This window comes from Salvelinus alpinus, chromosome 31 (assembly GCF_045679555.1).
Source record: "Salvelinus alpinus chromosome 31, SLU_Salpinus.1, whole genome shotgun sequence".
NCBI classification, from domain to species: Eukaryota; Metazoa; Chordata; class Actinopteri; order Salmoniformes; family Salmonidae; genus Salvelinus; species Salvelinus alpinus.
In genome coordinates, this window is record NC_092116.1 from 30,075,554 (window position 1) to 30,100,912 (window position 25,359).

The following is a 25,359-nucleotide window of genomic DNA, read 5'->3' on the forward strand; positions in this document are numbered from 1 at the left end:
GTGACAGGCAGAGGACGTATAGGGTTTCGTCAATGGAGACGTGTGTGACGCTGCTGTCCAAGCAACGGAAAGCATTGGCACTTCGGGGCTATTTTTATATCACCGAAGGCCTAACCATTTTAATAATTGAGTAGAACAATAGCTAGCTGCTAGTATGTCTACATACAAACCTATTCGAGATAGTTGAATCTCTGGTGTTATACGCAGCAGTCCCCGTAGCCACTCATTCTCTTCCTGGTACTCCACTACCGTTTTCTCAAATGCACCGAAAATCTCAATAGCAGCCGCCGTTAAACGATCATTTAAAAACATACGAAACGACTGTAGTTTAGACATATTTCAGTGGACTGAGTGTTTGGGTATTCAGCTCGTATGACTTCTTGACGTGGGTCCTCCTGATCACATTCACTTTTCACACAGCAAGGAGTGGATATGGAGTCTTTGGTATCAAAGAGCCCCCGACTGGTCCTGAGTTCAGTGGTCTTTCGTTACTCCACAAAAAAATTATGTTCAAAATCAAAACATACTCATTCACAACCCTACTTCCGTGTTCTAGTCAATGAATCTTACAAAACTCATTGGTTCTAGTGGCGACGAACCCAGAAACATACAACAGCGCCACCAGCTGGATGGGGGTTTGTGTTTACTACTGTGCAGGTTAGTTTACGGACCAGTAATAAGGAAGTAATGACTACATTTGGACAAAGCAGTGGTTATCATAAGTATGACATGATCTGGGAGAATTAATTCGACTGTATCAATAACATCAGGGACGCCATTCTCCCATCACCTTACCAGACATTCGGTACGAACAAATACAGTTTCTAACGCATTTTTAAATATATATATTTTAAATATATGTTCCTACTAAGCAGAACCAATGATTTAGCTATTTAGATAAGCAACGATAATTGGTTTTATGGTTCATAAAAAAAGAAGCTAAACATAGATGTGATTTCGTTTGTTGAATCATTTAGACCATGCCCATTTCAAACGTATCTTATAAAAAAATATCTAAAAGCTATTTCAGACTATTTAGGCAAGTTAGCTGGCTGACAATTCCTTGATCCTGCTTAGTAGTATATCCCTCAGATCTATGAGATTCCTGTAATATATTGTACTACTGTTTGATCATTACGTCATCATTCAAATAAAAACAAACTTTATTTACAGTGGGGTTGGAAAATATTGACACCCTTGATAAAAATTACTGTATAAAATAAAGGATTAAAATATTGAGCTATACTGTATGCTAAAAGACCACAGGTTTTCAAGTCCAGAGACTGATTTGGTGACTAATTAACCATTTCTTTGTGGATTTTGACGTTTGCTTGGGGTTATGGTGTTGTTGGAAAATCCGCTTGCGGCCAAATTTCAGCTTTCTGGCAGAAACAACCAAGTTTTTGGCTAAAATGTCCTGGTACTGGGTAAAGTTCCTGATGCTGTTGACCTTAACAAGGGCCCCATTACCAGTGGAAGAAAAATAGCCCCATAACATCAATGATCCACCACCATATTTTACAGTAGGTATTGGGGTTATTTTCGCCTCATGAATTCTCATACCTACTACAAGATTCCATGACTACCATACATACCTGTATTCCAGTGACTACGATACATACCTGTATTCCCTTGACTACCATACACACCTGTATTCCCTTGACTACCATACATACCTGTATTCCTTGACTACCCTACATACCTGTGTTCCCTTGACTACCATACATACCTGTATTCCCTTGAATACCATACATACCTGTATTCCCTTGACTACCATACATACCTGGATTCCCTTGACTACCATACATACCTGGATTCCCTTGACTACCATACATACATGTATTCCCTTGACTACCATACATACCTGTATTCCCTTGACTACCTGTCACGTTCCTGACCTGTTTTCTGTTGTTTTGTATGTGTGTGATGGTCAGGGCGTGAGTTTTGGGTGGGCATTCTATGTTGTGTGTTTCTATGTTGGTTTAGGGTTGCCTGGTATGGCTCTTAATTAGAGGCAGGTGTTTTGCGTTCCTCTAATTAAGAGTCATATTTAGGTAGGTTGTTTCACTGTGTTCGTTGTGGGTGGTTGTTACCTGTCTCTGTGTTTGTGTTCTGCACCAGATAGGTCTGTATCGGTTTTGCACGTTTGTTATTTTGTAAGTTGTTTGTAGTGTTCACTTGTTCTTATAATTAAACATGTTGAGCACTGGCTACGCTGCATTTTGGTCCTCTCCTTCACCCCAGGAAGAAAACCTTTACAGAACCACCCACCAAACCAGGACCAAGCAGCGTAGCAACGGGGAGCAGCAGCGGCCCAGTACACAGGACTACTGGACACAGGAGGAATGGTCTTGGGAGATCATGGACGGAAAAGGACCCTGGGGAAGGGTTGGAGAGAATCGCCGCTCTCGGGAGGTGAAGGAGGCAGCCACAGCCCAGGAGCGGTGGATTGAGGAGGCAGCACGTAAGAGAGGCTGGAAGCCCGAGAGGCTCACCCAAAAATTTCTTGGGGGGGGGCTAAAGGGGAGTGTGGCGAAGCCGGGTTGGATACCTGAGCCAACTCCCTGGGCTTGCCGTGGAGTGAGAGAGCGTCGTACTGGTCAGACACCGTGTTATGCGGTAAAGCGCACGGTGTCCCCAGTACGCGTGCTTAGCCCAGTGCGGGCTATTCCACCTTGCCGCACTGGGAGGGCTAGGTTGGGCATCGAGCCGAGTGCCATGAAGCCGGCCCAACGTATCTGGTCTCCAGTACGTCTCCTCGGGCCGGCGTACATGGCACCAGCCTTACAGGTGGTGTCCCCGGTTCGCCTGCATAGCCCAGTGCGGGCTATTCCACCTCGCCGCACTGGCAGGGCTACGGGGACCATTCAACCTGGTAAGGTTGGGGAGGCTCGGTGCTCAAGAGCACGTGTCCTCCTTCACGGTCCGGTATATCCGGCGCCACCTTCCCACCCCAGCTCAGTACCACCAGTGCCTACACCACGCACCAGGCTTCCAGTGCATCTCCAGAGCCCTGTTCCTCCTCCACGCACTCTCCCTATGGTGCGTGTCTCCAGCCCAGTGCCTCCAGTTCCGGCACCACGCACCAAGCCTCCTGTGCGTCTCCAGAGCCCTGTACGCACTGTTCCTTCTCCCCGCACTCGCCCTGAGGTGCGTGCGCTCAGCCCGGTACCTCCAGTTCCGGTACCACGCACCAGGCCTAGAGTGCGCCACGAGAGTCCAGTGTGCCCTGTTGTTGTTCCCCGCACTAGCCTGAAGGTGCGTGTCCTTAGCCCGGTACCTCCAGTTCCGGTACCACGCACCAGGCCTACAGTGCGTCTCAGCCGGCCAGAGTCTGCCGTCTGCCCAGCGGCGCCTGAACTGCCCGTCTGCCCAGCGGCGCCTGAACTGCCCGTCTGCCCAGCGGCGCCTGAACTGCCCGTCTGCCCAGCGGCGCCTGAACTGCCCGTCTGCCCAGCGGCGTCTGAACTGCCCGTCTGCCCTACGCCGTCTGAACTGTCCGTCTGCCATGAGCCTGCAAAGCCGCCCGTCTGCCATGAGCCTGCAAAGCCGCCCGTCTGCCATGAGCCTACAGAGCCGTCCGCCAGACAGGAGCCGCTAGAGCCGTCAGCCAGCCATGACCAGCCAGAGCCGTCAGCCAGCCATGACCAGCCAGAGCCGTCAGCCAGCCATGACCAGCCAGAGCCGTCAGCCAGCCATGACCAGCCAGAGCCGTCAGCCAGCCATGACCAGCCAGAGCCGTCAGCCAGCCATGACCAGCCAGAGCCGTCAGCCAGCCCTGACCAGCCAGAGCCGTCAGCCAGCCCTGACCAGCCAGAGCCGTCAGCCAGCCATGACCAGCCAGAGCCAGCCAGCCAGGATCCGCCAGCCAGCCCGGAGCTGTCGTCCCTCAGCCCGGAGCTGCCGTCCCTCAGCCCGGAGCTGCCGTCCCTCATCCCGGTGTTGTCCCTTATCCCGGTGCTGCCCCTTATCCCGATACTGCCCCTTCAGTTAGGTGGGTTTAGTTGGAGGGTGGTCATTGGGGGGGGGATACGGAAGCGGGGAGTGACTATGGTGGTGTGGGGGCAGCGTCCAGAGCCGGAGCCACCACCGTGGACAGATGCCCACCCAGACCCTCCCCTAGACTTTTGGTGGTGCGTTCGGAGTACGCACCTTGAGGGGGGGGTTATGTCACGTTCCTGACCTATTTTTATGTTATTTTGATTATGTTTAGTTGGTCAGGGCGTGAGTTGGGGTGGGCATTGTATGTTGTGTGTGTTTTGGTTAGTCTATGGGTGTTGTATGTGTATGGGATAGAGTATTGTTAGGTTGTCTAGTCATGTCTATGGCTGCCTAGATTGGGTCTCAATCAGAGACAGCTGTCATTCATTTGTCTCTGATTGGGAGCCATATTTAAGGTAGCCATAGGCAGTAGGCTTTTGTGGGTAGTTGTCTTGTTTAACGTTTGTTGCTTGTCTGTGCACTTGCGTTATTTAGCTTCACGATCATTTGTTGTTTTGTTTGTTTGTATAGTGTTTTCGTTTTGTGTTCATCTTCGTCGTCAAATAAAGAGAAGATGTATTCATATTCCGCTGCATCTTGGTCCGTCTCTCCACACGATCGTGACACTACCATACATACCTGTATTCCCTTGACTACCATACATACCTGTATTCCCTTGACTACCATACATACCTGTATTCCCTTGACTACCATACATACCTGGATTCCCTTGACTACCATACATACCTGGATTCCCTTGACTACCATACATACCTGGATTCCCTTGACTACCATACATACCTGGATTCCCTTGACTACCATACATACCTGTATTCCCTTGACTACCATACATACCTGTATTCCCTTGACTACCATACTTACATGTATTCCTTGTTCCTTGTATTACTTGTTTTTGAAAGAAAAGCACGTTTTTGAGTCCTTTAAAATAACATTGAATTGATCAGAAATACAGTGTAGACATTGTTAATGTTGTAAATGACTGTTATAGCTGGCAACGGCTGATTTTTAATGGAATATCTACATAGGCGTACAGAGGCCCATTATCAGCAACCATCACTCCTGTGTTCCAATGGCACGTTGTGTTAGCTAATCCAAGTTTAGCATTTTCAAAGGCTAATTGATCATTAGAAAACCCTTTTGCAATTATGTTAGCACAGCTGAAAACTGTTGTTCTGATTAAAGAAGCAATTAAACTAGCCTTTAGACTAGTTGAGTATCTGGAGCATCAGCACTTGTGGGTTTGATTACAGGCTCAAATTGGCCAGAAACAAAGAACTTTCTTCTGAAACTCATCAGTCTATTCTTGTTCTGAGAAATGGCTATTCCATGTGAGAAATTGCCAAGAAACTGAAGATCTCGTACAATGCTGTGTACTACTCCCTTTACAGAACATCTCAAACTGGCTCTAACCAGAATAGAAAGAGGAGTGGGAGGCCCCGGTGCACAACTGAGCAAGAGGACAAGTACATTAGAGTGTCTCCTGACCTGTCTCAGTGGTTGTGGCTCCTCTGTCTCCTGACCTGTCTCAGTGGTTGTGGCTCCTCTGTCTCCTGACCTGTCTCAGTGGTTGTGGCTCCTCTGACTCCTGACCTGTCTCAGTGGTTGTGGCTCCTCTGTCTCCTGACCTGTCTCAGTGGTTGTGGCTCCTCTGTCTCCTGACCTGTCTCAGTGGTTGTGGCTCCTCTGACTCCTGACCTGTCTCAGTGGTTGTGGCTCCTCTGTCTCCTGACCTGTCTCAGTGGTTGTGGCTCCTCTGACTCCTGACCTGTCTCAGTGGTTGTGGCTCCTCTGTCTCCTGACCTGTCTCAGTGGTTGTGGCTCCTCTGACTCCTGACCTGTCTCAGTGGTTGTGGCTCCTCTGTCTCCTGACCTGTCTCAGTGGTTGTGGCTCCTCTGTCTCCTGACCTGTCTCAGTGGTTGTGGCTCCTCTGTCTCCTGACCTGTCTCAGTGGTTGTGGCTCCTCTGACTCCTGACCTGTCTCAGTGGTTGTGGCTCCTCTGACTCCTGACCTGTCTCAGTGGTTGTGGCTCCTCTGTCTCCTGACCTGTCTCAGTGGTTGTGGCTCCTCTGACTCCTGACCTGTCTCAGTGGTTGTGGCTCCTCTGACTCCTGACCTGTTTCAGTGGTTGTGGCTCCTCTGACTCCTGACCTGTCTCAGTGGTTGTGGCTCCTCTGTCTCCTGACCTGTCTCAGTGGTTGTGGCTCCTCTGACTCCTGACCTGTCTCAGTGGTTGTGGCTCCTCTGACTCCTGACCTGTTTCAGTGGTTGTGGCTCCTCTGACTCCTGACCTGTTTCAGTGGTTGTGGCTCCTCTGTCTCTGAGAAAACTCTGGTGCTGCTAGATGCTTGACAGTTGTGGTTTGTGTTCTGGTTATGACTCAATATAGATCTGGATCTGATCAGTTGTAGGTGAAGGGCTTGGCGGGTGGAGTGAAGAGAAGAGAGAGAAGGGAAAGAGAGGGTGAGAGAAGAGCGAGGGTTATCCTGTTGTTTGATGATAAAGGTGAGTGGGTATGATGAAGAAATGGCTGATGTTGAGAGAAATAACTGAAACTTCCTCTCTACCTCTCTCTCTCTCTCTCTCTCTCTCACACCTTCTCTATGTCTCTCTCTCTCTCACACCTTTTCTCTGTCTCTCTCTCTCTCACACCTTCTCTCTGTCTGTGTCTCTCTCTCTCTCTCTCTCAATTCAATTCAAAGGGCTTTATTGGCATGGGTAACATATGTGTTTATTACCAAAGCAAGTGAAATAAACAATACAATTTCTACAGTAAACATTACACTCACAAGTTTCAAAAGAATAAAGACATTACAAATGTCATATTATGCCTATATACAGTGTTGTAAGGATGTGCAAATAGTTAAAGTACAAAAGGGAAAATAAATAAGCATAAATATGGGTTGTATTTACAATGGTGTTTGTTCTTCACTGGTTACCCCTTTCTTGTGGCAACAGGTCACACATCTTGCTGCTGTGATGGCACACTGTGGTATTTCACCCAGTAGGTATGGGAGTTGATCAACATTTGATTTATTTTCGAATTCTTTGTGAGTCTGTGTAATCTGAGGGAAATATGTGTCTCTTGTAACGGCTTTCGTCCTCTTCGTCTGAGGAGGAGTAGGAAATATCGGACCAATGTGCAGCGTGGTATGTATCCATAATATCTTTTAATAGAATGAATACAAAATACAAAAAGAACAAGAGAATCAAAATGAAAACCGAAACAGTCCCGAATGGTGAAAACACTGAAACGGAAACAACCACCCACAACACACAATGGAAAACAGGCTACCTAAATATGGCTCCCAATCAGAGACAACGATAAACAGCTGCCTCTGATTGGGAACCACACCAGGCCAAACACATAGAAAACAAACAACCTAGAAAAAAGAACATAGACTGCCCCCCCCAACTCATGCCCTGACCAACCTAACACAAAGACATAAAAAAGAAACTAAGGTCAGAACGTTACATCTCTAATATGGTCATACATTTGGCAGGAGGTTAGGAAGTGCAGCTCAGTTTCCACCTCATTTTGTTTCCACCTCATTTTGTGGGCAGTGAGCACTTAGCCTGTCTTCTCTTGAGAGCCAGGTCTACCTACAGCGGCCTCTCTCAATAGCAAGGCTATGCTTACTGAGTCTGTACATAGTCAAAGCTTTCCTTAAGTTTGGGTCAGTCACAGTGGTCAGGCATTCTGTCACTGTGTACTCTCTGTTTAGGGCCAAATAGCATTCTAGTTTGCTTAGTTTTTTTGTTAATTCTTTCCAATGTGTCAAGTAATTATCTTTTTGTTTTCTCATGATTTGGTTGGGTCTAATTGTGTTGCTGTCCTGGGGCTCTGTGGGGTGTGTTTGTGAACAGAGCCCCAGGACCAGCTTGCTTAGGGGACTCTTCTCCAGGTTCATCTCTCTGTAGGTGATGACTTTGTTATGGAAGGTTTGGGACTCTCTCCAGCACAATGTCTTTGGTTTCTCGAGTTTCTGTTTCCACCCTCACCACTGATCGGTTCACTTCCTGTCACACACACACACACCTCTCTCTGTCTCTCCAGCACAGTGTCTTTGGTTTCTTAAGTTTCTGTTTCCACTATCCCCACTGATCGGCTCACTTCCTGCCTCACACGCCCACTCTCTCTCTCTCTCTGAAACACAGACACACACACACCGTCTCACACACAACACACGCACACATACAACGTGGTGGTTAAGACCATAAACACACAGAGTTGGCTGGACAGGAAAAAAAACGAACAGACGGACAACTCAGGAGGACCGGTTCCTTTCTCTCCACAAGTCAACCCTTTCATCTAGAACTCAGGTACCTGTGTTTTCTAACATAATGTTCTCTAACACATAACACTGTGTGACATCATGATATCCTGTTGATTCTGATTGTTTTAATATACCCGAGACACAACAATAATGTTAACATGATGCTGTGCTTTAACGGACACAGACAGGTTATCTGAGATATCCATTCATCTCTGTTTTTAGATCCAGTAAAGTAAACTATCACAAAAGTTATCTATAAAAGTGGACATTTATTTGTGTGAAATTAGATTATCATTCATCTCATGTCTGTAACCAGAGTGACAAGTTATGTGAAACTCGCTTACACCAGGAAATGAGAGTAGCACACATAACCCTTCAATGTTTGAAGATCCGTAAGGTGGAAGCTTCACCATTACACTGTTTATACCTATCCAGACCCTTCAGATCCACCACTACACTGTTTATACCTATCCAGACCCTACAGATCCACCACTATACTGTTTATACCTATCCAGACCCTACAGATCCACCACTATGCTGTTTATACCTATCTAGACCCTACAGATCCACCACTACACTGTTTATACCTATCCAGACCCTACAGATCCACCACTACACTGTTTATACCTATCCAGACCCTTCAGATCCACCACTATACTGTTTATACCTATCCAGACCGTTCAGATCCACCACTATACTGTTTATACCTATCCAGACCCTACAGATCCACCACTATACTGTTTATACCTATCCAGACCCTACAGATCCACCACTATACTGTTTATACCTATCCAGACCCTACAGATCCACCACTATACTGTTTATACCTACCCAGACCCTACAGATCCACCACTATACTGTTTATACCTATCCAGACCCTACAGATCCACCACTATACTGTTTATACCTATCCAGACCCTACAGACCCACCACTATACTGTTTATACCTATCCAGACCCTTCAGATCCACCACTATACTGTTTATACCTATCCAGACCCTACAGATCCACCACTATACTGTTTATACCTATCCAGACCCTACAGACCCACCACTATACTGTTTATACCTATCCAGACCCTACAGATCCTCCACTATACTGTTTATACCTATCCAGACCCTACAGATCCACCACTATACTGTTTATACCTATCCAGACCCTACAGATCCACCACTATACTGTTTATACCTATCCAGACCCTACAGATCCACCACTATACTGTTTATACCTATCCAGACCCTACAGATCCACCACTATACTGTTTATACCTATCCAGACCCTACAGATCCACCACTATACTGTTTATACCTATCCAGACCCTACAGATCCACCACTATACTGTTTATACCTATCTAGACCCTTCAGATACACCACTATACTGTTTATCCCTATCCAGACCCTACAGATCCACCACTATACTGTTTATACCTATCCAGACCCTTCAGATACACCACTATACTGTTTATACCTATCCAGACCCTACAGATCCACCACTATACTGTTTATACCTATCCAGACCCTACAGATCCACCACTATACTGTTTATACCTATCCAGACCCTACAGATCCACCACTATACTGTTTATACCTATCCAGACCCTACAGATCCACCACTATACTGTTTATACCTATCTAGACCCTTCAGATACACCACTATACTGTTTATCCCTATCCAGACCCTACAGATCCACCACTATACTGTTTATACCTATCCAGACCCTACAGACCCACCACTATACTGTTTATACCTATCCAGACCCTACAGATCCACCACTATACTGTTTATACCTATCCAGACCCTACAGACCCACCACTATACTGTTTATACCTATCCAGACCCTTCAGATCCACCACTATACTGTTTATACCTATCCAGACCCTACAGACCCCACCACTATACTGTTTATACCTATCCAGACCCTTCAGACCCCACCACTATACTGTTTATACCTATCCAGACCCTTCAGATACACCACTATGCTGTTTATACCTATCCAGACCCTACAGATCCACCACTACACTGTTTATACCTATCCAGACCCTACAGATCCACCACTATACTGTTTATATCTATCCAGACCCTACAGATCCACTACTAAACTGTTTATACCTATCCAGACCCTACAGATCCACCACTATACTGTTTATACCTATCCAGACCCTACAGATCCACCACTATACTGTTTATACCTATCCAGACCCTACAGATCCACCACTATACTGTTTATACCTATCCAGACCCTACAGATCCACCACTATACTGTTTATACCTATCCAAACCCTACAGATCCACCACTATACTGTTTATACCTATCCAGACCCTTCAGATCCACCACTATACTGTTTATACCTATCCAAACCCTACAGATCCACCACTCTATTGTTTATACCTATCCAGACCCTACAAACATCAAAGGGTCAGAGAGAGAGACTGTTTTTGATGATAAAGGTGAATGGGTAGGATGGAGAAATGGCTGAGGTTGAGAGAAATAACTGATACTTTCTCTCTCTCTCTCTGTCTCCTCTCCTCTCTCTCCTCTCTTTCTCTCATCTCTCTCTCTCTCTCTCTCTCTCTCTCTCCTCTCTTTCTCTCATCTCTCTCTCTCTCTCTCTCTCTCTCTCTCTCTCTCTCTCTCTCTCTCTCTCTCTCTCTCTCTCTCTCTCTCTCTCTCTCTCTCTCTCCCTCTCTCTCTCTCTCTCTCTCTCTCTCTCCCCCCCCCCCCCCCCCCCAGATGGAGTTTGCCTGCAGTCATGTAGTGTGTAACTGGAGACCAGAGAGTGTAGAGGCGAGATCAGGTGAGGGGGGGAGCCCAGGTCTAGGTGAACCCCTCAGGCTGTCTGTCAAAGAGCACATGTACGACAATCGCATCGCGGTCATCTCCCGGTCAGGTACCGTACTGACATGACATCAGACGTTTCCTCTCACCACCTACACGTGCTCTGTGGTGTTAAGAATGATGATGATGATGATGATGATGATGATGATGGTCAATCAAATAATATCAATCACATGTATTTATAAAGCTCTTTTTTACATCAGCAGATGTCACAAAGTGCTGTGACAGTCTGTGTCTGTTTCCTTTCAGTACCGGGTATAATGCCTCCAGCTCTGCCCCCTCGACAGTTTGGTTCTCAGAAGCCCCACCCCCAACCCACTTTTCTGCCTCCCCTGCCTTCCTCTCTTCCCTCCCTGCCTCCCCCTCTACCACCCCGAGGTGAGTATTTATTCTGAAAGGATTCAATGTGTTCTGAATACAGCCCTAGTTGTTGGGTTAGGATGTAGGCTGTGGTGGAGTATGTAAAGTTCAGAGGTTTGTAACCATATCTGGGTCTCATCCTGTGGACGTGTTTAAATTATACCTGTGGAGACCAGAAGTCCCCACAAGAATAGTAAACAAACAAAAATTTGACCAACTGGGGACATTTAGTTTGTCCCCACAAAGTGAGGTGTTTAGGGTTGGGTTAGGGTTTGGGGCTAGGGTTGGGTTAGGGTTTAGGGCTAGGGTTGAGTTAGGGGCTAGGGTTTGGAGCTAGGGTTATGGTTAGGGTTAGGGTTTGGGGCTAGGGTTATGGTTAGGGCTAGGGTTGGGTTAGGGTTTGGGGCTAGGGTTAGGGTTAGGGTTTGGGGCTAGGGTTGGGTTAAGGGCTAGGGTTTGGAGCTAGGGTTATGGTTAGGGCTAGGGTTAGGGTTTGGGGCTAGGGCTGGGTTTGGGTTGGGTTTGGGGCTAGGGTTTGGGGCTAGGGTTGGGTTAGGGTTTGGGGCTAGGGTTGGGTTAGGGTTAGGGTTAGGGGCTAGGGTTTGGAGCTAGGGTTATGGTTAGGGTTATGGTTAGGGTTAGGGTTTGGGGCTAGGGTTATGGTTAGGGCTAGGGTTGGGTTAGGGTTAGGGTTTGGGGCTAGGGTTAGGTTCAGGGTTATGGTTAGGGTTAGGGTTTGGGGCTAGGGTTATGGTTAGGGCTAGGGTTGGGTTAGGGTTAGGGTTTGGGGCTAGGGTTAGGTTTAGGGTTTGGGGCTAGGGTTGGGTTAGGGTTTGGGGCTAGGGTTGGGTTAAGGGCTAGGGTTTGGAGCTAGGGTTATGGTTAGGGCTAGGGTTAGGGTTTGGGGCTAGGGTTATGGTTAGGGTTTGGGGCTAGGGTTGGGTTAGGGTTAGGGGCTAGGGTTAGGGTTTGGGGCTAGGGCTGGGTTTGGGTTAGGGTTAAGGGCTAGGGTTATGGTTAGGGTTTGGGGCTAGGGCTGGGTTAGGGTTTGGGGCTAGGGTTAGGGCTAGGGTTATGGTTATGGTTAGGGTTAGGGGCTAGGGCTAGGGTTAGGGTTAGGGGCTAGGGTTAGGGGTTAGGGGCTAGGGGCTAGGGTTAGGGTTAGGTGCTAGGGTTATGGTTTGGGGCTAGGGTTAGTGTTAGGGGCTAGGGTTATGGTTAGGGTTTGGGGCTAGGGTTATGGTTTGGGGCTAGGGTTAGGGTTAGGGGCTAGGGTTATTGTTAGGGGCTAGGGTTATGGTTTGGGGCTAGGGTTAGGGTTAGGGGCTAGGGTTATTGTTAGGGGCTAGGGTTATGGTTTGGGGCTAGGGTTATGGTTTGGGGCTAGGGTTAGGGTTAGGGGCTAGGGTTATTGTTAGGGGCTAGGGTTATGGTTTGGGGCTAGGGTTAGGGTTAGGGTTTGGGGTTAATGTTAGCGTTAGGCGTTAGGGGTTAGGATTTTGAATGGGACTGAATTGTGTGTCCCCACAAGGTTAGTTTAACAAGACTGTGTATGTGTGTGTGTGTGTGTGTGTGTGTGTGTGTGTGTGTGTGTGTGTGTGTGTGTGTGTGTGTGTGTGTGTGTGTGTGTGTGTGTGTGTGTGTGTGTGTGTGTGTGTGTGTATTCTCAGGTGTGGAAGGCCAAGGAGAGCAGAGCATCAGATTGAAGGCTAATGTTAACGTTCTCTCTCTCAGTGTTGGACGTCTGGTAGACATGAGTAGAGGTACACACACACACACACACACACACACACACACACACACACACACACACACACACACACACACACACACACACACACACACACACACACACACACACACACACATAATTCTCTCTCCCTCCACTCCACAGCATCTGGCATCCAGAGCACTCAGAGTCCTGTGAAGCATTGTGGGAGATGTAGTGCTGCCCTGTCCTCCCTGAGCTCTGTACAAAGCACACAGGACACTGCCGTGAGTTTACACTCTCTCGCTCTCTCTCTCTCTCTCTCTCTCTCTCTCTCTCTGTCTCTCACACACTGTCTCTCTCTCTCAATTCATTTCAATTCAAGGGGCTTTATTGCCATGGGAAACATGTTAACATTGCCAAAGTAAGTGAGGTAGATAATATACATAAGTGAAATAAACAATAAAAATGAACAGTAAACATTACACTCACAGAAGTTCTAAAGGAATAAAGATATTTCAAATGTCATACAGTGAGGGAAAAAAGTATTTGATCCCCTGCTGATTTTGTTCGTTTGCCCACTGACATTGAAATGATCAGTCTGTAATTTTAATGGTAGGTTTATTTGAACAGTGAGAGACAGAATAACAACAAAAAAATCCAGAAAAACGCATGTCAAAAATGTTATAAATTGATTTGCATTTTAATGAGGGAAATAAGTATTTGACCCCTCTGCAAAACATGACTTAGTACTTGGTGGCAAAACCCTTGTTGGCAATCACAGAGGTCAGATGCTTCTTGTAGTTGGCCACCAGGTTTGCACACATCTCAGGAGGGATTTTGTCCCACTCCTCTTTGCAGATCTTCTTCAAGTCATTAAGGTTTCGAGGCTGACGTTTGGCAACTCGAATCTTCAGCTCCCTCCACAGATTTTCTATGGGATTAAGGTCTGGAGACTGGCTAGGCCACTCCAGGACCTTAATGTGCTTTTTCTTGAGCCACTCCTTTGTTGCCTTGGCCGTGTGTTTTGGGTCATTGTCATGCTGGAATACCCATCCACGACCCCCGACCCATTTTCAATACCCTGGCTGAGGGAAGGAGGTTTTCACCCAAGATTTGACGGCACATGGCCCCGTCCATCGTCCCTTTGATGCGGTGAAGTTGTCCTGTCCCCTTAGCAGGAAAACACCCACCAAGGAATATTGTTTCCACCTCCATGTTTGACGGTGGGGATGGTTTCTTGGGGTCATAGGCAGCATTCCTCCTCCTCCAAACACGGCAAGTTGAGTTGATGCCAAAGAACTCCATTTTGGTCTCGTCTGACCACAACACGTTCACCCAGTTGTCCTCTGAATCATTCAGATGTTCATTGGCAAACTTCAGACGGGCATGTATATGTGCTTTCTTGAGCAGGGGGACCTTGCGGGCGCTGCAGGATTTCAGTCCTTCACGGCGTAGTGTGTTACCAATTGTTTTCTTGGTGACTATGGTCCCAGCTGCCTTGAGATCATTGACAAGATCCTCCTGTGTAGTTCTGGGCTGATTCCTCACCATTCTCATGATCATTGCAACTCCATGAGGTGAGATCTTGCATGGAGCCCTAGGCCAAGGGAGTTTGACAGTTCTTTTGTGTTTCTTCCATTTGCGAATAATCGCACCAACTGTTGTCACCTTCTCACCAAGCTGCTTGGCGATGGTCTTGTAGCCCATTCCAGCCTTGTGTAGATCTACAATCTTGTCCCTGACATCCTTGGAGAGCTCTTTGGTCTTGGCCATGGTGGAGAGTTTGGAATCTGATTGATTGATTGCTTCTGTGGACAGGTGTCTTTTATACAGGTAAGAAACTGAGAATAGGAGCACTCCCTTTAAGAGTGTGCTCCTAATTTCAGCTCGTTACCTGTATGAAAGACACCTGGGAGCCAGAAATCTTTCTGATTGAGAGGGGGTCAAATACTTATTTCCCTCATTAAAATGCAAATCAATTTATAACATTTTTGACATGCGTTTTTCTGGATATTTTTGTTGTTATTCTGTCTCTCACTGTTCAAATAAACCTACCATTAAAATTATAGACTGATAATTTCTTTGTCAGTAGGCAAACGTACAAAATCAGCAGGGGATCAAATACTTTTTTCCCTCACTGTATTATGTCTATATATAGTGTTGTAACGATGTACAAATAGTTAAAGTACAAAAGCATAAAAATTGGTTGTATTTACAATGGTGTTTGTTCTTCACTGGTTGACCTTTTCTCTCTTGCTGCTGTGAAGTCTCTCTCTCTCTCTCTCTCTCTCACACACTGTCTCTCTCTTTCTCTCTCTCTCTTTCTCTCTCTCTCTTGCACTCTCTCACACACTGTCTCTCTCTCTCTCTCTCTCTCTCTCTCTCTCTCTCTCTCTCTCTCTCTCTCTCTCTCTCTCTCTCTCTCTCTCTCTCGCACTCTCTCTCTCTTGCACTCTCTCACACACTGTCTCTCTCTCTCTCTCTCTCTCTCTCTCTCTCTCTCTCTCTCTCTCTCTCTCTCTCTCTCTCTCTCTCTCTCTCTCTCTCTCTCTCTCTCTTTCTCTCTCTCTCTCACACACACTGTCTCTCTCTCTTTCACTCTCCCCTTCACCCTTTCCTGTCTCTCAATTCAATAAGTGAAGTTCAGTTATCTTGTTGATTAGTAGTTATGCTCTTTCTCTCTCTCTCAAGGTGTGGCAGTGTGAGTTCTGTGGTCTCCAGAACAACTTGTCTACCCCAGACCTGAGAGTTGGTTCCAAGGTGGGCCCGAAGGTTAGAGGAGCTCCTAGAGGGAGAGATGTGATCTACCTCCCCCGTCAGACTGACCAGGACTACGAGAACCTGGAGGATGTCATGGTGGTCTTCTGTGTTGACATATCTGGGAGCATGAGCGCCACCTCTGAGGTGTGTTGTCTGTCTGTCTGTCTGTCTGTCTGTCTGTCTGTCTGTCTCTCCGTCTGTCTCTCCGTCTGTCTCTCCGTCTGTCTGTCTGTCTGTCTGTCTGTCTGTCTGTATGTCTGTCTGGGTGTCCGTCTGTCTCTCCATCTGTCTGTCTGTCTGTCTCTCCGTCTGTCTGTCTGTCTGTCTGTCTGTCTGTCTGTCTGTCTGTCTGTCTGTCTGTCTGTCTGTCTGTCTGTCTGTCTGGGTGTCCGTCTGTCTCTCCATCTGTCTGTCTGTCTGTCTGTCTGTCTGTATGTCTGTCTCTCCGTCTGTCTGTCTGTCTGTCTGTCTGTCTGTATGTCTGTCTGGGTGTCCGTCTGTCTCTCCATCTGTCTGTCTGTCTGTCTCTCCGTCTGTCTGTCTGTCTGTCTGTCTGGGTGTCCATCTGTCTGTCTGTCTGTCTGTCTGTCTGTCTGTCTGTCTGTCTGTCTGTCTGTCTGTCTGTCTGTCTGTCTGTCTCTCCGTCTGTCTGTCTGTCTGTCCGTCTGTCTGTCTGTCTGTCTGTCTGTCTGTCTGTCTGTCTGTCTGTCTGTCTGTCTGTCTGTCTGTCTGTCTGTCTGTCTCTCCATCTGTCTGTCTGTCTGTCTGTCTGTCTGTCTGTCTGTCTGTCTGTCTGTCTGTCTGTCTGTCTGTCTGTCTACCAGCTGGATCTCTATACCATTGCATCTATATTTTCTATATTTTCTTCCCAGGTCTCCCCAGGGAATGCTATGAGGTCACCAACCTATGTCTCCAGACTACAGGTGCGTTGTTCCAGTGTTCAGATTCTCTACTTCTATAAGAGGGACTAGTCTATTTCAAATCAAACTTTATTGGTCGCATACACAGTTCAGCAGATGTTATAGCCCGTGCAGTGACATGCTTAAGTTACTAGCTCCTAACAATGCAGTCAAATGTCAAAGAAGTACACGAAATAATTACATTTGAAAATAAAACATATGCATGTGAAAAAAATTAAGAAATCAAGAAACGTCAGAACGAATCTAATTATCAACCCAAATAGCATGATGGTAATAGAAGCTGTTCAACAGTCTGATGGTAATAGAAGCTGTTCAACAGTCTGATGGTAATAGAAGCTGTTCAACAGTCGGATGGTAATAGAAGCTGTTCAACAGTCTGATGGTATTAGAAGCTGTTCAACAGTCTGATGGTAATAGAAGCTGTTTAACAGTCTGATGGTAATAGAAGCTGTTCAACAGTCGGATGGTAATAGAAGCTGTTCAACAGTCTGATGGTAATAGAAGCTGTTCAACAGTCGGATGGTAATAGAAGCTGTTCAACAGTCTGATGGTAATAGAAGCTGTTCAACAGTCGGATGGTAATAGAAGCTGTTCAACAGTCGGATGGTAATAGAAGCTGTTCAACAGTCTGATGGTAATAGAAGCTGTTCAACAGTCTGATGGTATTAGAAGCTGTTTAACAGTCTGATGGTAATAGAAGCTGTTTAACAGTCGGATGGTATTAGAAGCTGTTTAACAGTCTGATGGTAATAGAAGCTGTTCAACAGTCTGATGGTATTAGAAGCTGTTCAACAGTCTGATGGTAATAGAAGCTGTTCAACAGTCTGATGGTAATAGAAGCTGTTCAACAGTCTGATGGTGATAGAAGCTGTTCAACAGTCTGATGGTAATAGAAGCTGTTCAACAGTCTGATGGTAATAGAAGCTGTTCAACAGTCTGATGGTAATAGAAGCTGTTCAACAGTCTGATGGTATTAGAAGCTGTTCAACAGTCTGATGGTAATAGAAGCCGTTCAACAGTCTGATGGTGATAGAAGCCGTTCAACAGTCTGATGGTGATAGAAGCTGTTCAACAGTCTGATGGTGATAGAAGCTGTTCAACAGTCTGATGGTAATAGAAGCTGTTCAACAGTCTGATGGTATTAGAAGCTGTTCAACAGTCTGATGGTAATAGAAGCTGTTTAACAGTCTTTAACAAGCTGTGTTTTTAGTGTCTCGGTCTTAGCTGTGATGCACCTGTACTGTCTCAGTCTGTCAGTCGGTAGCCGAGTGAAGAGTCTGTGGCTTCGGACTAATGACTTTATGTCCTTATGATCTACTTGGTTAATGTCCTGGAGGGCAGGCAGCGATTCTTCAGTAATGCGTTGGGCTGACCACGCCACCCTCTGAAGAGCCCTGCGGTTGAGGGTGCTGCAGTTGTCGTACCAGGCGGTGATGCCCAACAGAATGATCTCAATGGTACATCTGTAAAAGTTGTTTAAGGGTCTAAGGGGCCATGCCAAATTTCTTCAGCCTCCTGTGGTTATAGAGGCGCTACTTGTGCCTTCACCAAGGTGTGGTGAAAGTTAATTTCAGGTCCTCAAGTGATGTGTACGCCGAGGAACTTTAAGCGTTTGACCTTATCCACAGGGGCCCCGTCGATGAGGATGGGGGCGTGGTCTCTCCTCTGTCTCCTGTAGTCCACGATCGGCCCGTTTGTTTTGTTGACGTTGAGGGAGAGGTTATTTTCCTGGCACCACTCCGCCAGGGCCCTCACCTCCTCCCAGTAGGCTGTCTCGTCATTGTTGGTAGTCAGGCCTACCTACCACTGTCGCGTCGGCAGCGAACTTGATGATTGAGTTGGAGTCGTGCGTGGCCACGCAGTCGTGGGTGAACAGGGAGTAATGGAGGGTGCTGAGCACACATCCCTGGGCCACCTTGTTCGGGATCTGCGTGGCGAAGGTAGGTGTTGTTACCTATCCTCCCCACCTGTGGTCAGCCCGTCAGGAAATGTAGGACCCAGTTGAACAGGGAGGAGTTCAGGCCCAAGGCCCTGAGCTCAGTAACGAGCTCTGAGGTGCAATTAAAGCTGAGCTGTAGTTGATACACAGCATTCTCACCTAGGTATTCCTCTTGTCCAGGTGTGATAGGGGCAGTGTGCAGTGCGTTGGCGATTGTGTTGTCCGTGGATCTGTTGGGGCGGGTTTGCAAATTGTAGTGGGGTCAAGGGGGTCGGTTATGGTGGAGGTGATATGGTCTTTGACTAGCCTTTCAAAGAACTTCAGAAGTTGACAGAAGTGAGTGCTACGGGGCGATAGTCATTTAGTTCAGTTACTTTTGCCTGCTTGGGTACAGGAACAATGGTGGCCATCTTGAAGCAAGTGGGGGCAAAAAAAAAATGTTTCGCTTGTCTGGGAGTGAGGCGTCTGTGTCCGCCACTTGGCTGCTTTTCCCTTTATAATCTGGGATTGTCTGAAGTCCCTGCCACCTGGTTTCTTGTGTCTGAGCCGTTGGACTCCACATTGTCCCTGTACTGTCTTTTTTTGCCTTGCGGAAGTCATAGGTGGTCTGTTTGTACTCGTCCGTGTTTCTAGCAACAGGGCGGACATCTTGTTCCATCACTTCAGATGGAATGCGGGAAAAGAAATTCCACAAATTAACTTTTAATAAGGCACACCTGTTAATTTAAATGCATCCCAGGTGACTACATCATAAAGCTGGTTGAGACAATGCGAATCTCAAATATAAAATATTTTTTGATTTGTATAACACTTTTTTGGTTACTACATGATTCCATATGTGTTATTTCATAGTGTTGATGTCTTCACTATTAAACCCTTGAATGAGTAGGTGTTCTAAAACTTTTGACTTGCAATGTATACAAAAGTATGTGGACACCCCTTAAAATGAGCGGATTCGGTGAAGGCCCCTTCCTGTTTCAGCATGACAATGCCCCTCGTGCACAATGTGAGGTCCATACAGAAATGGTTTGTCAAGATCGGTGTGGAAGAACTTGACTGGCCTGCACAGAGCCTTGACCTCAACCCCATCGAACACCTTCGGGATGAATTGGAACGCCGACTGCGAGCCAGGCCTAATCGCCCCAACATCAGTACCTGACCTCACTAATGCTCTTCTGGCTGAATGGAAGCAAGTCCCCACAGCAATGTTCCAACATCTAGTGGAAAGCCTTCCCAGAAGAGTGGAGGCTGTTATAGCAGCAAAGGGGGGACCAACTCCATATTAAGGCCCATGATTTTGGAATTCGATGTTTGACGAGCAGGTGTCCACATACTTTTGGTAACGTAGTGTATGCCAATGCTCTCTCTCTCTCTCTGTGTAGAGTATTCAGGATGCCCTCCAGAGGGCGCTGTCCTCTATGCTGCAGACCTCACCTCACCGCAGAGTCGCCATGGTTACCTTCAATGACCAGGTACTGATTGATTTTTGGGAGAGAATTTGGAGGAAGGGAGGGAGGGAAACAGGTCCTGTTGTGACAGAAATGGTACATTTTTGAAACCATTATTTAGAATTCTTATCACGGGGACTCACCCTATAGGACTCACCCTATACTAACTTCACATATAACATTAATCCTCCCCCTAACGTTAAAGGAAAACTCCACGTTTTCAAGATATTGGACTTTCAAGAAGCAAAGTGTCACAAAGCAAAGATGTAATCTAGTTGTGTTTCTTCAAATTCCAACATCTTGTATGTTCCAATATCTTGTTGTGGCCCAAACCACAGGGGAACTGCAACAAAGAGAGACAAAGAAGCTCAGGATTATAACACTGTCTCTCTTCCCTTTTGATGTAGTGTAAGATACGAGTTATAAGAGTTGTGTTACTAACTAGGTCTCCTTCGTTTTGTTGACGTTGAGGGCGAGGTTATTTTCCTGGCACCACTCCGCCAGGGCCCTCACCTCCTCCCTGTAGCTTGTCTCGTCATTGTTGGTAATCACGCTGTGTCGTCTGCAAACTTAATGACTGAGTTGGAGGCGTGCGTGGCCACGCAGTCATGGGTGAACAGTGAGTAGAGGAGGGGAGCTGAGCACGCACCATTGTGTGGCCCCTGTTTTGAGGGTCAGCGTATTGGAGGTGTTGTTGCCTACCTTCACCACCTGGGGGCGGCCCGTCAGGAAGTCCAGGACCCAGTAGCACAGGGCGGGGTTCAAAGTACAACAAGTATTGTGTCACATTGCCTCAGACTGGTAAAACTACTGGTACCCAGTTGTGTATGACACAGATTCAGTGAACTGTACAAGTGTATTTTCAGTTATGACAAGAGTCCTTTGATAGCATGAATCAACCGTGTACAGAACTATGTTGAGAAACTTACCGTCTGTTGATTTTTTGAGATGATTGTAATCAAGAACTGAAGAATGATAGATAGTGGTGAGTGCTTGTGTGCATGCATGCAGGGGTGTGTGTTTGATTGATAGTGTCAACAATGATTAATGGTGTCTCTTCCCTTTTAATGTCTATAAAGGTGCGTGAGATTCAAGTTTTGGAGAAGCAATTTATTTTCTTATTTTCTGATAAATGATTTCATTGCAATTCAACACCACTTTACAAGACTGGAGACATATTAGCATGATCTTTAATGGCCTACCATAAAAACAAACTTTGTGTTACAAAGTGGGATAAACATTTGTTTAATTGTCATTTTGTATAATACAATTTGATGGAGCCCAAAATAACCCTGTAATGTCAAATATTATTATATATTTTTTTTTGATGAATAAAAACGCAATAACTAAAATATAGTCGCTGCATAAGTATTCAGCTCCCTGAGTCAATACATGTTAGAAGAACCTTTGGCAGTGATTACAGCTGTGAGGCTTTCTGGGTAAGTCTCTAAGAACTTTGTACACCTCGATTGTGAAATTTGCCCATTATTCTGTTCAAAATTCTTCAAGCTCTGTCAAGATGTTGGGGATCATGGCTAGACAGCACCTGAGCAGTTTCCTTCCTGTCCTGCAGCTCAGTTCAGAGGAAAACGGTATCTTTGATGTGTCTTGGTGGTTTAATGCATAATCCACAGCATAATTATGATCTTGACCATGCTTAAATAGATATTAAATGTCTGATTTGTTATTGTTACCCATCGACCAATCATTGGCCTACTTTATGAGGCTTTCGAAAGCTCCCTGGTCTTTGTAGTTGAATCTGTGTTTGAAATGTAATACTTGACTGAGGAACCTTACAGATGTTGTATGTATGAGGACAGAGGAAGGGGTCGTCATTCAAAAATAATTTCTACCCCTATTATTTCACACAGTGAGTCCATGTCACTTATTATGTGATTTCTTAAACCAAATTCTTAAACCAAATTCTACTCCTGAATAGGCTTGCCTAAACTAAGGGTCTGAATACTTATGCATCGACTATATTTTAGTAATGAATTTTGTATTCTTAAAATAAATATGTAGAAAAATCTGTTGTTATGCCCGTGTTTTTTTCTTAACTGACTTGCCTGGTTAAATAAAGGTAAAAAAATTTTAAAAAATAAAGACGCGCCGGCTATGTGTGTACCTACCTGCCTACCTGTCTACCTGCCTACCTGTCTAACTGCCTACCTGTCTACCTGTCTACCTGTCTACCTGTTTACCTGCCTAGCTGTGTACCTGCCTACCTGTCTACCTGCCTACCTGTCTACCTGCCTAGCTGCCTAGCTGTCTACCTGCCTAGCTGTCTACCTGCCTACATGTCTACCTGCCTACCTGTCTACCTGCCTACCTGTCTACCTGTCTACCTGCCTAGCTGTCTACCTGCCTACCTGTCTACCTGCCTAGCTGCCAACCTGTCTACCTGCCTACCTGTCTACCTGCCTACATGCCTACATGTCTACCTGTCTACCTGCCTACATGTCTACCTGTCTACCTGCCCACCTGTCTACCTGTCTACCTCCCTAGCTGTCTACTTGTCTACCTGTCTACCTGCCTACCTGCCTATCTGTCTACCTGTCCACCTGCCTACATGTCTACCTGTCTAACTGCCTACATGTCCACCTGTCTACCTGCCCACCTGTCTACCTGTCTACCTGTCTACCTGCCTAGCTGTCTACCTGCCTACCTGCCTAGCGGTCTACCTGCCTAGCTGTCTACCTGCCTACCTGCCTTCCTGCCTAGCTGTCTACCTGTCTACCTGCCTACCTGTCTACCTGTCTACCTGTCTACCTGCCTACCTGTCTACCTGTCTTCCTGCCTACCTGTCTACCTGCCTACCTGTATACCTGCCTACCAGTCTACCTGCCTAGCTGCCTACCTTCCTACCTGCCTACCTGTCTACCTGCCTACATGTCTACCTGCCTACATGTCTACCTGCCTAGCTGTCTACCTGCCTACCTGTCCACCTGTCTACCTGCCTACCTGCCTAGCTGTCTACCTGCCTACATGTCTACCTGTCTACCTGCCCACCTGTCTACCTGCCTACCTGTCTACATGTCTACCTGCCTACCTGTCTACCTGCCTACCTGTCTACCTGTCTACCTGCCTACCTGTCTACCTGTCTACCTGTTTACCTGCCTAGCTGTCTACCTGCCTACCTGTCTACCTGCCTAGCTGCCTAGCTGTCTACCTGCCTAGCTGTCTACCTGCCTACATGTCTACCTGCCTACCTGTCTACCTGCCTACCTATCAATAACACTCCCTCCCCATCCCCTCCCTCCCTCCCTCTCTCTCTCTGTAGGTAGTAGTGTATGGTGATGGTTCAGGTGTACCAGTCTCTCTGAGGGACTGGGCTCTAGTTGATTCTGACTACCTGAGACAACAGGGTCAACAGTACAACACTCCACACTGTATAGCTGAGAGCTACCAACACCTCTCACTGAGAGTCAAAGAGTGAGTCTGTCTGTCTGTCTGATTGTCTGTCTGTCTGTCTGTCTGTCTGTCTGTCTGTCTGTCTGTCTGTCTGTCTGTCTGTCTGATTGGCTGTCTGCTTGTCTGGCTGGCTGCCTGACTGGCTGGCTGCCTGACTGGTTGACGGCCTGACTGGTTGACTGTCTGACTGTGACTGACTTTCTGGTTGTCTATCTGGTTGACTGTCTGGCTGTCTGTCTAGTTGACTGTCTGACTGGCTGGTTGTCTGGCTGTATGACTATCTGATTGACTGGCTGTATGACTATCTGTCTGACTGGCTGTATGACTGGTTGACTGTTTGTCTAGCTGGCTGACTGGCTGCCTGTCTTATTAAAACTGTATCTCCCTCTCCAGGCTGAGGGAGCATGGAGCTACAGCGCTAGGTCCTGCTGCCTTGGTCTCCGTTGCCATGGCGTCTCGATACGTGGGGTCAAAGGTCAGAGCTGAGCATTCCATCCAACACCAGTTCACTTCCTGTCTCACAGCCAATCAGATGCCTGGTTGACATTCTGACAGCATGTCCTATTTCTGTCTGTTTGACAACTCCTATGTTATTGTTGTGACCATTTATAATCTTTCTGTGTTCTGTGATTGGTTGACCTCTAGGTGATCCTGTGTACAGACGGGCGAGCTAACATCGGATTGGGTCTAATGGAGGAGAGTCCCGCCCCTTTCTCCTCCCCCCAGTCACCTTACTTCTACAGACAGCTAGCCCACGAGGCAGCTAACAGTGGGTTAGTGTACCCCCGAATTACCTCCATGTACCCTTTACTTACCACCGAAACCCATGTACCCCTAAATACAATACAATGCACCCCCAAACATCCACGCCCAAAAGCTTATCACAAAACTCCCAAATATCAAAACCCATAAAGCACCAAAACCTGGGTGGACAACCTGAGTGGACAGCAGAGGACTGTTTAGACACTGGTCTAGTGGGGGGGGGGGGGGGGGCACAAGTTTTGGGGACCCCCCCAGATAGCATATGAACACGTCATAAGCCATGGAATAAATGTTTAGAATTACAGGACTGACTGACTGACTGACTGACTGATTGATTGACTGACTGATTGACTGACTGATTGATTGACTGACTGACTGACTGACTGATTAACTGACTGACTGACTGACTGACTAATTGACTGATTGACTGACTGATTGACTGACTGACTGACTGATTGACTGACTGACTAATTGACTGACTGACTGATTGACTGACTAATTGACTGACTGACTGACTGATTGACTGACTAATTGACTGACTGACTGATTGACTGACTAATTTACTGATTGACTGACTGACTGACTGACTGATTTACTGACTGACTGATTGACTGACTGACTGACTGACTAATTTACTGACTGACTGATTGACTGACTGATTGATTGACTGACTGACTGACTGACTGATTAACTGACTGACTGACTGACTGACTAATTGACTGATTGACTGACTGATTGACTGACTGACTGACTGATTGACTGACTGACTAATTGACTGACTGACTGATTGACTGACTAATTGACTGACTGACTGACTGATTGACTGACTAATTGACTGATGACTGATTGACTGACTAATTTACTGATTGACTGACTGACTGACTGACTGATTTACTGACTGACTGATTGACTGACTGACTGACTGACTAATTTA

The 25,359-nt window shown here is 46.6% G+C and overlaps 2 protein-coding genes across 2 annotated transcripts in view; one reads left to right on the forward strand and one right to left on the reverse strand.

The window, feature by feature from the left end:
* LOC139561610 (zinc finger protein 585A-like) overlaps positions 1–586 on the reverse strand; it is a 54,739-nt gene extending 54,153 nt beyond the window's left edge. Inside the window, exon 1 of the mRNA XM_071378830.1 lies at positions 171–586. Within this exon, the coding sequence (XP_071234931.1) occupies positions 171–336 (166 nt within the window). The 5' untranslated portion in view covers positions 337–586. The remainder of the gene's footprint in view (positions 1–170) is intronic.
* A 6,373-nt stretch (positions 587–6,959) lies between these two features.
* The window catches only part of LOC139561432 (circularly permutated Ras protein 1), a 25,848-nt gene continuing 7,448 nt past the window's right edge, over positions 6,960–25,359 (forward strand). Inside the window, exons 1-11 of the mRNA XM_071378517.1 lie at positions 6,960–8,324; positions 11,010–11,166; positions 11,364–11,492; positions 13,145–13,237; positions 13,369–13,469; positions 15,877–16,089; positions 16,818–16,868; positions 20,187–20,276; positions 23,533–23,684; positions 24,057–24,138; positions 24,309–24,436. Coding sequence (XP_071234618.1) covers positions 11,010–11,166; positions 11,364–11,492; positions 13,145–13,237; positions 13,369–13,469; positions 15,877–16,089; positions 16,818–16,868; positions 20,187–20,276; positions 23,533–23,684; positions 24,057–24,138; positions 24,309–24,436 — 1,196 coding nt within the window. The 5' untranslated portion in view covers positions 6,960–8,324. The remainder of the gene's footprint in view (positions 8,325–11,009; positions 11,167–11,363; positions 11,493–13,144; positions 13,238–13,368; positions 13,470–15,876; positions 16,090–16,817; positions 16,869–20,186; positions 20,277–23,532; positions 23,685–24,056; positions 24,139–24,308; positions 24,437–25,359) is intronic.